The sequence below is a fragment of the Mustela putorius genome, unplaced genomic scaffold, assembly GCF_011764305.1.
Source record: "Mustela putorius furo isolate JIRA1106 unplaced genomic scaffold, ASM1176430v1.1 tig00003899_pilon_pilon_pilon, whole genome shotgun sequence".
In the NCBI taxonomy this organism is placed as follows: Eukaryota; Metazoa; Chordata; class Mammalia; order Carnivora; family Mustelidae; genus Mustela; species Mustela putorius.
The window spans coordinates 16,196,072-16,209,692 of NW_025422048.1; the positions used below are offsets into that span (position 1 = coordinate 16,196,072).

At 39.7% G+C, this 13,621-nt stretch overlaps 1 protein-coding gene across 5 annotated transcripts in view; it reads right to left on the reverse strand.

Moving 5' to 3' along the window:
- PABIR3 (PABIR family member 3) overlaps positions 1 to 13,577 on the reverse strand; it is a 69,660-nt gene extending 56,083 nt beyond the window's left edge. For 3 of the 5 annotated variants that reach the window (XM_004778403.3, XM_004778404.3, XM_045068137.1), the window contains exons 1-4: positions 13,470 to 13,577; positions 10,666 to 10,852; positions 5,275 to 5,350; positions 2,669 to 2,755 (exon numbers count right to left, since the gene is read on the reverse strand). In XM_004778403.3, coding sequence (XP_004778460.2) covers positions 2,669 to 2,755; positions 5,275 to 5,350; positions 10,666 to 10,852; positions 13,470 to 13,518 — 399 coding nt within the window. In that variant the 5' untranslated portion in view covers positions 13,519 to 13,577. Of the gene's footprint in view, positions 1 to 2,668; positions 2,756 to 5,274; positions 5,351 to 10,665; positions 10,853 to 11,049; positions 11,235 to 13,469 lie in introns of those variants that run through there. The other 2 variants (XM_013048924.2, XM_013048923.2) reach the window with 2 other exon arrangements.
- Positions 13,578 to 13,621: the final 44 nt, after the last annotated feature.

The following is a 13,621-nucleotide window of genomic DNA, read 5'->3' on the forward strand; positions in this document are numbered from 1 at the left end:
AAAATTAAAAGGGATAAAGTGTTCAAGAAGAGCACAATCATTTCTGCCAGGAAGAAGAAACATTTCTCCTGCTTTTCTTGGAGTAGGAGGGGGTGGAGATGGAGAAGAGATGTGGCTGCCCCAAATTCAACAGAGGTGCCAGGAAGAGAACTCCTAGTGGAAGAGTGGGGAACAGGCACACCAACCCTGGAGTTCTTAGGAAACACAGAGAAGAGATAGTCAGGGGAAGGCACGGTCCCTACGATCAGAAGAGGACTTTGGGTTTCTGCTCATCAGAAGTGAGGTGGAGTGATTTTTTGAGAGTGTGGAGGGAACTACTGGAGCTTAATTAAGAAAATAATTGTGAGAGAGCAGATTTTTACAAGGACTGGAAATGTGCATCTTTATCTGCATGTTAAATGGCTCCCGTGGTTCTTCAATGACCTCTACCACTGCATTTTTTTTTCTAAAACACTTTTACCCATATTGAAATACACGAAAAGCAGTCCTGATTTTTTAAAAAAATTGTGATAAAATACACATAAAATTTGCCATATTAACCATCTTAAGTGTACAGTTCAGTAGTGTTAAGTATATTCATACTGCCGTGCAACCAATCTCCAGAACTCTTTTCATCTTGCAAAACCAAAATCCTATACCCATTAAATCACTCTCATACCACCCCCAGTCCCAGCCTCTGGCAACCACCATTCTACTTGCTGTCTCTATGAACTCTGGGTTCCTGCGGCACCAATTTTAAGGACAGTCTAGTATGGGGAAAGCACCCTTACACTTAGGATTCATGTTATTACTCAACCGTATGTGCATTTTTTCCAAAACAATTTCTATTTTGTAATGGGATATATCGGGATTTTGTTACTTCTGCTGAAAGCACTCTAATTACCATGTCATTCTCACAGACAATTCAGCTTATTTATCCCGAAAGCAAGTAACAACCTACGTAAGTCTTAGAATAATAACGAAGTGATATTTCAAACAAAATAAAAGCCTAAGGGGTGCCTGGGTGGCTCAGTAATTAAGCTTCTGCCTTTGGCTTAGGTTGTGATCCCAGGGTCCTGGGATCGAGCCCTGCATCAGGCTCCCTGCTAGGCGAGAAGCCTGCTCTCCCTCTCCCACTCTCCCTGTTTGTGTCCCTCACTTGCTGTGTCTCTCACCGTGAAATAAATAAATGAAATCTTTAAAAGAAAAAAAAGCTTATGCATTACACTGTTACAGCAAGCTAAACCATTAAATCTTGAAACTCCCATCATCAAGTCAGTGTGAATGACATCAGTTCTGCCAAACACAACCGTTCTGCAAGATGGTTTTTTTGAAACATGTCTTATATTAAATTGAACCTTATGCCAATTAAGAGCCTAGAATTCCTAAGGAAAATTATGCATTTAAAAAATTGTCAGGTACATGTTTGCGCTCTATATGTACTATTGCTAATTAAACATCTAGTACTTATTGAGTACTTAGTATGTGTCAATACAGTGCTGAGTGCCTTATGCTGATTTTTATATGCTGTAAGCATTTTTAAATTTTTTTTTTGTAAGAGCGAGAGCATATGAGCAGGAAGAGGGAGAGGGAGAAGGAGGCACTCTGATAAGCAGGGAGCTCAATGCTGGGCTTGATCCCAGGACCCCGGCATTACGACCCGAGTTGAAGGCAGATGCTCAACCAACTGAGCCACCCAGGCGTCCTGCATTTTTTTTTTCTCTAGACTATCGTAAGATACACATAACATAAAATGTACCATGTTAACCATGTTTAAATGCACCAGTGCAGTGGTGTCAAGTATATTCACACTGTTGTGCTATGTGCTCTTCAGTTTTTCTCTTTTTCTTCCAGTTTTTTTGAGATATTTTGCACTGATTAATGTACTCACATTCCCATCTTGCAGAAGAGGAAATTAAGGCATAGAAAGGGTAATGTGCAAGTGAATAACCAAGCTGGTCTGTATGACGCCACTTAGAGGCCCCCACTTCTCAGGCATTCTTCAGCCCAATCCAATCCGGCTTCATCTCACCCCACCCCTCTCTCCAAAGAACTTGTTTTTGAATATAAGAAATTCATTAGTAATCTCCATTTGGGTAACTCAAGGGACATATTTTGGTTTTTATCATGTTTGACCACTTGATAGCATACGACTTAACATTTTCCTTGTATTTTCATGGTATTACTAGTGATCTTTAAAGCCATTTCCTGTAGCCTCTTTTTTTTTTCCTTTTTTACTCTCTCCATAAATCATATTATTCATTCCCATAGCTTTAAATAAGGATCTACTGATGATGCCTAAATGTATGTCTCTAGCCCAGACCGTTATTCTGAACTTCAAACTAGTATAACTAACATGTCTACCTAGAGATCTCAGAGAACTTCAAACTGAACATGTCCAACACTAAATTTATCTTCCCCTCTAAATCCACTCTTTTGGCAAAGTTACCCCTCTTCTGTGGCCTCGCCAGACCCATCAGTTGCCCAAGTCAGAGGCCTAGTAGTCATCTTCGCCACCACCACGGCCCACCCTCCATCCAGTCTACCAGCAATTGATTCTACCTTTCAAATATCTCATGAATCTCCCACTCTTCTCCATGTCCACGGCCATAACAATAGCCTGGGTCACTGTACTTGCCTCCTCTGCGATCATCTCCTATCTCCTTTTGCCCAGTTCCAATCTACTTACCCCTTTGCAGCCAGAATAATCTTTTGAAGATGAAAATGCGGTCATGTCAATCACAGACTTGGAACTCTTCAATGGCATTGTATTGACCTTAGGAGGACAAAGCGAAAAATCTTTAGCATGACTTGGAAGGCCCTACAAGATCTTATACTAATCCCCATCTCCAGTCTCATCTCTCACCACTTCATCTCTACTTCCACACTGGCTAGAATGCACTTCTTTGAAATTCTCTACACACTCTATTCTCAATGTACTATACTCTCTTCTGTTTCTAGGCCTTCACACATGCCAACTTTTTAAAAATATCTTGTCTGTCCCTATGACCCACATCCCAAGCTAGTGAACTCCTACATATCAGTAAGATCTCAACTAAGGGAGGTCATTTCCTACCTATGCCTCTCATACTAGGTTAGATCTCTTTGGCAACTAGATTAGGGCCTAATACATAGGAGATTGCTTAAAAAAAAATTGTTGAATTGGCTGAGTAGAAAAGAAGAATGACTAGGTATGGAGGTCTTTGATAGACAAGCAAGTGCTCAATAAATACCATTAAATGAATGAGTAAATGAATAAGTAAATAGAAGGAAGATCTGTTTAATGAACAATTCTAACTTTTTCCCAGAATAATATTGCCTTTGTGGAAATAATATTGGATACCATTCTACAAAGAAGAAAATATCCAGTTTCTTTTTTAAATAAAATTTTAAAAGGTTTATTTATTTTAGAGAGAGAAGGAGGGCATGTGTGAGTGTGGAGGAGGGGCAGAGAGAGAGGCAGAGAAAGTTTCAAGCTGACTCCATGCTGAGCACAGAGCTGAGCTAGCGTGGGGCTCAATCTCACCATCCATAAGATCGCAACATGAGCTGAAACCGAGTCAGATGCTTAACTGACTACACCACCCAGGCACCCTGGAAAATATCCAGTTTTGAGATTAGGAGGCAATATTTTAAAATGGGTTCCAAGCTATAATATTTCACTAAAAATTCATGTAAGAGAAATCTATGAACAATTATATGTCAACAAATTAGATAATTTAGAAGAAATGGACAAACTCCTAAAAAAACACACAAATTACCAAAATGACTTAAGAGAAAGGAGATTTTTCAACAGATCTGTAAACAAGTACAGAGAGAATTTGTTTCAAAATGCCCCCAACAAAGAAAAGTCTAGGGCCGTATATGGCTTCACTGGTGAATTTCACCAAACATTTGAAGAAGAATCAATACCAATCCTACTCAAACTCTTCCAAAAACAGAAGAGGAACATTTCCTAACACATTCTATGAGATCAGCATTACCCTGATACCAAAGCCAGCAAAGATATTATAAGAAAAGAAAACTATGGACAAATGTCCCTTATGAATACATATGGAAAAATTCTCAACAAAATAATGGCAAGCCCAATCTAACAGTATATTAAAAGGATTATACAACAGAACCAAGTGGGATTGATCTCAGGAATGCAAAGGTGGTTCAAAATAAGAAAATCAATGTAATGCATCATATTAACAGAGCAGAGGGGAAAATAACACATTATCATCTCGACAGATGCAGAAAGTATTTGAAACAATTCAACAAGCTTTCATGATAAAAATAGTAAGTAGGAATGGAAAGGTATTTCCCTAACACAATAAAGGGCATTTGACAAAACCTATAGCTAATATCATACGCAAAGTTAAAAGACTGAAAGCTTTCCACCTAGGGAACAAGACAAGGATGTGTTCTTTTTTTTTTTTTTCTTTTTTTGAGGGGAGGATGAGGGAAGGACAGAGAGAGAAGTTCAAGCAGGCTCCATGCCCAGCACAGAGCGACATGGGGCTGGATCTCACGACCCTGAGATCATGACCTGAGCCAAAATCAAGGATCGGATGCTCAACAGACCAAGCCACCCAGGCACTCCAGGATGTCTGCTTTTTGAAAGAAAAGAGAGGTGGTCACTGAACATTGTAAATGCGCTAAATGCCCCTGAATCGTACACTTCAAAATACTTAGCTGTATCTTAAATGAATTTCACATTAATAAGAAGATTCACATAGTGAATCATTTGTTCGTTTTGGTTTACTGATCTACAAGCATATTTCGTATGTTTACAAGATAATTAGTAGATAAGAGCTATAATTTAGAGATTACATTATAACACCATGAAAAACAAACCTTATTTTCAATTCAAGATAAATGAGAGATAAAAGTTGAAGTAAAAGCCTAAAAACTACTCTTAGGAGAGCTTGCAAATTTTCCTCTCAAAATTAGAATGTTCTTTTAAAAATTGGAAGCCAGATGGTCTTATACATAATAACAAATCTCAATGTTAAATCCAGATGGGATTTAAAAGTTAATTCTGCCACAGCTGCAGCAAAGTAATCATAACTGTAGTTAACATATTTATTTTTCTTTCAGTGACGTTTAGATCCCTGTTGCTCAAACTGGGAACTTGTTGGAAATGCAAATTCTCAGGCCCCGCCCCAGACCCCCAGAACCAGAAACTCTGGGGTCGAGGGCCAGCAGTCTGTTTTAACAAGCCTTCCAGGTGCATCCTCAAGTATGAGGACCACTAGTTAAGACCAGTAGCACAAGTCTTGGCCAGTGAAGCTGCTACAAGCATTTTCTTACCAGACAATGTTGTGTCATAAGCGTTGGGTCATTTCTTGGAGTTACCATGTCAGCTTGGAACACCTGTGAGTTATCACTACAAAGAAAAAGAAAGCATTTGAAATCCATTACAAAAAAATTTTTTTTAAGAAATAAGATTTCAAATACTTAAACAGCAATGCCGTTAATGTAAATGGGTTCTTTGTGGAGACAGCTGTGCAGATGGAGAAATTAGAACGCACATGCATGCACACACACACGAGTGCACACACGCACACCCACACACACGTGCACACACAAAGCCTTAGTTGGCTGAGCCTAAACAAATCTCCGTGTAAGGAAAGGAATTCTCAAGCATGCCACTTTACCGCTAATCATGCTACCAAGAAGAAGTATAATTTATCGTAACCTTGGAAATGCATCATTTTCTGTATAAACCTGTAACTGATTTAAATTTATGATTGAAGCTACAATGTGCAGTCCCAATTCCCTCTCAACTCTGAAGTTTTCACATGAACAAGAGGGATAATCAGCAGCAGGGGTCACCAGAACGGAGATTTTTACAGATATGTTTTGTTTGATCTCTTCGGTATTAAAATGTTTTTAAGTTCATTGCACACACTCGAAATGCTGAGAGGTTTCCCACAGATAATCCAGATTCCAGATTTCTAGCTTCTGTTGAGAATTTGCAAGCTGTGTCCACACTGGGCCACATTCCCACATGGCAACAACAGACGGGAGCTAAGCAACTGTCGCATGCTGAAGCAGAGTCTGGTCTTCCTCAGCTTCCGATGGTGCCTCGGCCCTATTTGAGTTTGGGACCCTGAAGAAGTCTTTTCCTTTTTATGTCTTGTTTTTGTTTTAACTTTTTATTTTGAAGGAGTTTAAGATACACAAGACATTGCAAAAATACAGAGTTCCCAGGTAGTTTTCATCCAGGTTTCCCTGATGACGGTAAGAAGACAGTGTTAACACTTCCTTTTTTTTTTTTTTTTTTGCCATATCCAATCAGGTGCTAGGTCTCTCTTATAGCTATCTTTTTATTTATTTTATTTTTAATATATTTATTTATTATTCATATTTTTATTATTTATTAGATTTTATTTATTTATTTGACACAGAGAGACAGCCAGAGAGGGAACACAAGCAGCGGGAGTGGGAGAGGGAAAAGCAGGTTTCCCGCTGAGCAGGGAGCCCAACTCAGGGCTCATCTCAGGACCCTGGGATCATGACCTGAGCGGAAGGCAGACGATTAATGACTGAGCCACCCAGGTGCCCCTCTTACAGCCATCTTATCCTTTACAGGCTCCTTGCCAAAAACCAATTCCAAGCCTTTTTACTTTCCTACAGACTCTGCTATAGTCTGATTTGTCCCTTCATCTCGGTTTTGTCCCTATGGCAATCTACCTGCTCACAACTTTCAGTAAATCTTTATCATGAGCTGAGTTCCATTCTTTACTACAACATCCAACGCCCACCACCATTTAGCTCTAGACTTTTGGATTTCGTGGACTAGAAAAATTTCAAAACAAAATCTTGGCACAAACATAGAGTTGCTAACTATCTTTCTTTTGCCAGTAAGGTCATTAAAACAAAAATCCTACCATCTACCAACACCATTGTTTCATTTATGAAAGGACAATTTGGTATTAAAAAAATTATAACTGACAATCTCAGGATAAAGTACAGTCCTGCCCAGGAAAGGACAATTGGCCAATTATATCACAACATATTTAAGTACTCTGCTCTTAACTTTAAAAAAAAATATAGGTGGTGAAAAATTCACTCGGGGTCAGCACTGGTCAGCAGATGAATGTCTGGGAGCCAGTGATCCAGGCAGAGTTGACCAGCTCTCTGGAATACATCTGTTTTTCTGTCTGCAAGCTTATTCCATACACTCGGAATGCTGTCTGAGCTATCTAGCTCCCCTCTCCCCATCTGCCTCCTATCAATCCTTCAGCACCCATCTCATGCTTCTTCTCCAAGAACATTCTCCTTATTCCTCACCAATCCTGCTGTCATTTCTCACTCCGTTCTTCGAATCTCCCTAGCACTTTCTTTCTGTCCCTAAGCCTAGATCTTACTCTATCATATATTTAAGTCCTTTGATTACTTATTTGCCCTACTAAGTTAAAAGCTTACTGAGTCGAGATACAACTTTGCAGCATGGTCATTTGTATGTAACAGGCAGTTATTCAGTATTTTATGAGCACATAGGTGTATATATGGGTCTAAGTTTTACTTCATTTTCCAGTCATTTTCTCCTATAAGAACAGGAATGGATTCTAGCAGTCATTTATAAGAGAGCTGGAGGGACACTAATGAGTTACATATTTCCACTTTTTTGTATGTTGTGGGGGGAATTCTTAAGGCTGGCACAATTATATTCTCCACTAAAATTTTGTCTGTCGATTTTAACAGGACTATAACTGAAAAAAATCATTGATGAAGTATATATTTCAATTGGTAGGTGTCATTCAACATGAATTCCTAAAATCCTAGTGATATCTACAACTGAGTTAAGTGCTACAGCTTAGAAAAAGTGAAGGCACTATAACTAGACACATGTTCAAGGCTCCACATCAAATGATCAATAAGCAGCTCTAAATATCTAAACTGTAATATGTTTATGTCAGTTATATTGACAAAGCAACCATTCTCTATGGCCACTATTCTCTTTCCAGGTTTGTAAGAATTTAATAAAACAGATGGTCAGCAAACTTCTGCAAAGGGCCAGATAGTAAATATTTGAGGCTTTGTTGGATATCCAGTCTCTGTGCCAACTACTAAAGTCTGTCACTATAGTGGGAAAGTGGCACTGGACAATAAGAAGCAAATGGGCAAGGCCATGTTCCAGTAAAACTTTATTTACAAAATCAAGTAGCAGGATGGATTCGACCCACACGTAGTTGTTTCACTTTCAAACAGTAAATGCAGGGTCAGGCTAGAGGTATTTATGGAGGGGGGAAGACACTGGCAGAAATCCTAGAACTTGCTCTAATCCTCCTAAGAGCCAGAGAAACGAGACAAAAAACAAACCTACTACCTTTAAACAAAGTTATTGACACCAGTAGTGAAGTCAGGTAAGTAGAGGGCTAAAGAGGATAAAGAACCAAGAGGTTCAAAACTTTTGACACTGGTTATTTTTATTAATACAAGATGTACACAAAACAGTGCAAGAACTTCTTTAAAAACAGCAATACTTGTATTAAAGAGTTAATATTTAAGGAACAAATTCTCCAAATTCTGGCACGAGAGATTGTATGTATATACAGGAAGCATGAAGCAAAACTGGAAAATTACTTGAAAGAAGTGCAACAATTATTTAGTGAGCAGTGAAAGAAACAAAGCAACAAGTACCGGAGGCTCTGTTAAGTGAAAGTGAGGGAAGTGAGCACGGTTGAGACGGTGTGTGATTCTACTCTAGATTGTTCTTGCTTCCCTGACCACACCCTAAACTGGCCACAACCGCACAAAATCTGCCCTCAGGAGATCATTTGGCCAAGTTCCCTGACCTCAGGCATGTCATGTATCATCTTTATGCTACCTCCTTTTGACAACTGGTCCACCTTGCAGTTTCTTGACCTTGAACTCCTACTAACTAGGTATATATGCAATTGCCTCTTACCTTTCTGTGCCAATTTTGCTTCATCCATCAGGAGCGGAAGCTACATAATTTGACACTGTAACTATGCTCTAATATGATTTTTAAAAATTTAAGTCCTTTGCAGAACAAAACAAAGCATGAAGGGATAACTGCCATCATTCTGTTTCTTGTTTGCAGCTTTTTTTTTTTTTTCATTTCTTAAAGGCTTCCAATAAAACCAACATTCTCCCCCAAGTACTTTCTTCTAGCAGAGCAGGTTCATAACAATTCATGTTTTCATACAACAGGATTAGAGTCAATCCTGGATTTATAGAATGTTCTTGTTTTCAGCCCAACATGCACAGCTGTGGCCCCTTTATTTCTCTATTTTAAAATATCATGTATTTTTTTTTTTTGCTTAATCTTACTTTGCTTTTCCTTTTATACAGTATATTCTTCTTTATCTCAAATGACCAGAAAGCTGCATTTGGTTAGTTAGTAAGCTTAGAAGCTGACAAGCACCTGGGTGGCCGTTTGTTAAGCGTCTGACTCTTGGTTTCGGCTCAGGTCATGGGATCAAGCCCTTTGTCGGGCTCCATGCTCAGCACAGAATCTGCTTGAGTTTCTCTCTCCTTCTCCCTCTGCTCCTCCCCCCAAACTTGCACTCTCTCTAAAATAAACAAATCTTTTTTAAAAAGCTTAGAAGCTGATTAGTAGTGGACAAATCACTAGCTTAGGAATCAGGAGGTACAGGTTCCTTGTACTGACTCTGTTACTTGTCATTTTAGAGACTTATGGGCCTCAGTTTCCTCATATGTTAAATAAGGAGGGTAGGTCTGGTATCCAAGTTCACTTCTGACAGCTGTGATTTGTACCTATCAATTAGAAAGATGCTAGAAAAGGGAGGAGCAAAGTTACTAACACAGGGATTGAGTGAATTTTTCAAACACTTTTACAATACTGATAAAACTTTATGATACTGCGATGTGAGATCCAAAATCTTACTTTCAAATTCTGTTTTAAGAAATTATAAGCACATGTCATGCCAGACTTTTGGGTATGTGCAGGAAATCGTTAACCATCAGTTAGAATGGTGTTTCTAAATCTTACGCTTTTCATTATCAGCATTCTAAGGAGCTGTTTTTGACACACACCCCCCCATTACTCCCTCTTGAAAATTTTCACATATTTTTGTATTTATAGCTGTGGCTCATACATAAAAAGAGCAAGATTTTTTTTTTCACATATCCCCAAGAACCAAGTTGGGGGCAGTATTGGCCATTGAGAATGCAAAATTTAGGAGATCAAGTTTCTGTGGTACCTAAACTTTTTGTTCAAATAAAAACTGGGTGTAAAACAGGTCCAAGCTAAAAAAAAAAAAAAGTCCAAGCTTTTTCGCTTGTCAACCATTTTCATTTGCTGGAGGTGAAGGTCAGAGGTGACAAAGCAGCTGAGAGAATGACAGAAAATTACAGTCATCACAGAAGATCTCGAGGCGAGGGTGGGGAATGCTCAGCTTCTTCAAAGGAGTGGGTAAGAGGTGGGGTGAAGTTAGAAAAGTGGTGCTCCACACCAATAGGTTGCTGCTTTTGGGTCCTGGTGGACTGTCAGAAGAGGACGTCCAGGTTCACATGTGTGTCAGCCTCAGGGTAGGTGTGCGCTCTCCCTTCAGCCAGCCCATCCCACTCCCCCCAAAGCTGAGGGTGAGATCTCCGGCGAGCAGGAACAAGAGAGATACCTGTAGAACCCCGAGGGAGAAACGCATGGGAATGCTTTATCTGAAGTCTCTTTCCCCACCTCCTGCCACCCACCCCCTGCTTGCTCACCCAAGCCCACTGATCAAAGGGGCGCTGTTGGATCTTCTCAGCATGTCATCTTTGGTGGCTGAACTCGACAGCAGCTCCAAGTCTAGTTCCATTTTCTCTTGTGCCATGTCCGCGTCGAGGAAGAAACCACTGCTTGGTTGGAAGTTCTCAAGGTTTTCTGGCTCCCATTCACACAAGGACAAGTCAGCTGGGTGAGGAGTTGTGGACAGACAGGAAAGGGCGGAAAAGAGAAGAAAGGAGGAACCTCTTAGACGTGTGAGGCGCTCATTTTTGCAGTCCTACCTACCATCCCTAATACCAGTGGGCACAAAGTAGGGGGCAGGACTGGCTCAGAACCTCCTACCCCCCAACCTCGGGGTCCCTAACGCTGAGAAGATCCTCCACCTCAAAGTCCATAATGAAAATGAGGAATTTATCTTAGTCACTCCCGCGAATCATTCTTTATTTCTCTCAGCAGAGGAAACCCCAAGTAAGGCTTTCCGGCCAAAACAAAAACTACAACCTGTCGCCTTAGAGAATCCGTCGGGTGCCGCCCCACTGCGCCTGCGCCCCGTGCCCGGCCCGTTGACGCATGCTTATTACGCAAGCAATGAGAGTCAATAAGGGCGCCTTTGTTGGCCTCACCCGGGGCGCACGCGCAGTCTTAGGCGCCGCCTTTTTACCCCAAGCCCAGTCTTCTCTTTATTCCTAGTGGAGATTCACCGTGGTTGTTCCTCTGCTGCAGTGTGAATCCTGGGATCATTTCACTGACCGTTATTCAGGAAAGAAAGGGTGGGGAGGAGTAAGCTGTATGGGAGCGCTGTCCTTCCTGCGCTATGTCTAATACTCAGTCTACCCAGTTTTGATTGGCCCATTATCCTCTTGTAACTGAGGCCGATAAGCTTGTGAACTCCCATGACGAATTTTTCCATTCTGTTATAGCCAACACTACACAATTGTCATTTTAAAAATGCTCTACGTCTGGGGAGAAAAAGCAATCCAACCCAAGCCCTGCCACCTGCTCCTAAAGTGCCCCGGTAGGGCGCCAACCCGATTGAACCAATTGTGCGGACGAATCATTGTTTTACATGTGATCTCATTGTCTGGTTTTAAACCATAATCGTAAGTGTATTTTTACACTAACTAAAATTTAGCTTCTCAAAGCTATTCATCTAAGAACATGCTTTGAGTTAGAGAAGCTTATTTACTTAAAACAAATAACTCAGAATTTAGTACCGTCCAAATCAGGGTTTCCATTTAATAATGCTGTCATGGCTCAAACATTGTAAGAATTGCTCTTTTAGAATTTTTCACCACCAGTTAGTGAGCCACAATGAGTACTGAAATCTGAACTGCATGCTAATAATTTTGTAAAACCATACCTTTTAAAAAGGAACCATTTGGAAGACTGGCACAGAAGGCAAGTGTAACTACTGAAATGAGAGTTATTAATTAAAGTAATCATTACGTGGTATAGCACTTTGCAGTTTAAAAAATGTCTTCACATATTTATCTCAATTGGTTCAATCATGAACCCTGCTCAGCTAATCAGTGGTGAACTTAAAATAATGGGATTATCTTGAAACAGTTCAAGACAAGTTATGACATGAATGATCATAATCATTCCTCATTCATTCTGAGAATAGGATAAGAAAAGCTTAATTATATTAGGCAGAATTGGGTTATCTAAATTCCAGACATGAGGACGATTTGGAGTCTCCTTTCCTGATGTAAGACAGGTTAACAATAGCTACCATTTTTCATACACTTAATTATATGCCAGGCACTGTCCTAAGCACTTTAAATATGTGATTACATTTAATTCTTACAGTAACTCTGTGAGGTGGTCACCATCACAATGCCTGTTTTGCAAAGGAGGAAACTGAAGCCCAGAAGGGTTACCCAAGTTATAACTGCTAAGCAGCAAAGCCAAGTTTCCCCTGCCCTCCTGTTTAAGTGAAAAAACAGATGAGGTGCCTCTGGATATTTCTCTGGATACTATTTCTGTACTCATATTTATTAGATTAATTTATGAATAATTTATTTATTAGATTAATTTATGAATAAATGCAGGTTTAAATAACCTGACATTCACAGCTATTGTGTAAAGCAGGCAAGTCATTTCTGTTTCACAGCTGATAAAATTCTAGAGATATTAATGGCATGTAATTAGGTAGCAGTAGAATCTGAGCTGATACAAAGATCTGATCTGTTAAAGTTCCCAGGGTACCTGGAAAAGTTACAAAAGATGACAGTTAAAGCTGAGTAAAGGCAGGGTGAAGGTAGAAGGCTGTGGTAAAATACAGAACAGAGGTCAAAGCCAAACTGAATAGCAGAAAAATGGTGGGTCCACCAGAAAACAAGTAAATCTTCCCTCCATTCTACTGCTCATTTTACTTTTCAAAGAGTTTGTTAATATTCGTGGCAAGTAATAAGGTTTAATGGATATATTTTGAACGGATAGACAATCTCATCATGCCTATGCATCACAAATATTAATTTTTAAAAATCTAAGTACAAGAACACTAAGAAAATAGATAATAAAATGACAAGGAAATAGCAACGGAGAGACTTTCAAGAAAAGAGGTCATAATATGAAATGCCTACATGCTTGAGATGGCAAGAAGTATTCAGCTATTATCAAAGAGGAGGAATTCTCTAACTAAAGTGTAGCCGAATGCCAGGAATCCGTAGTATGTATACAAATTAGAATGTCTAAAGGAACAAGTACTGGAAAAACAATTCTATATACTACAGTGGCAAACAACATTTAAAGAAATTATTTTTACTTCTCCCCCTCTCTCTTCATGCATTATTATACTAACCGAGCTCTGTGTCATGATCATTTCCTGCTGTTCCATAGCAATATTCCATGATCTTAGGTGGCTGGTTTACTTAGATCTATACTTTGCTGCTTATGCTGCTCCTGTCTTTGCTTGTCCCAGTCTGCTGACATTTGCACCAGGCCTCTTACTTA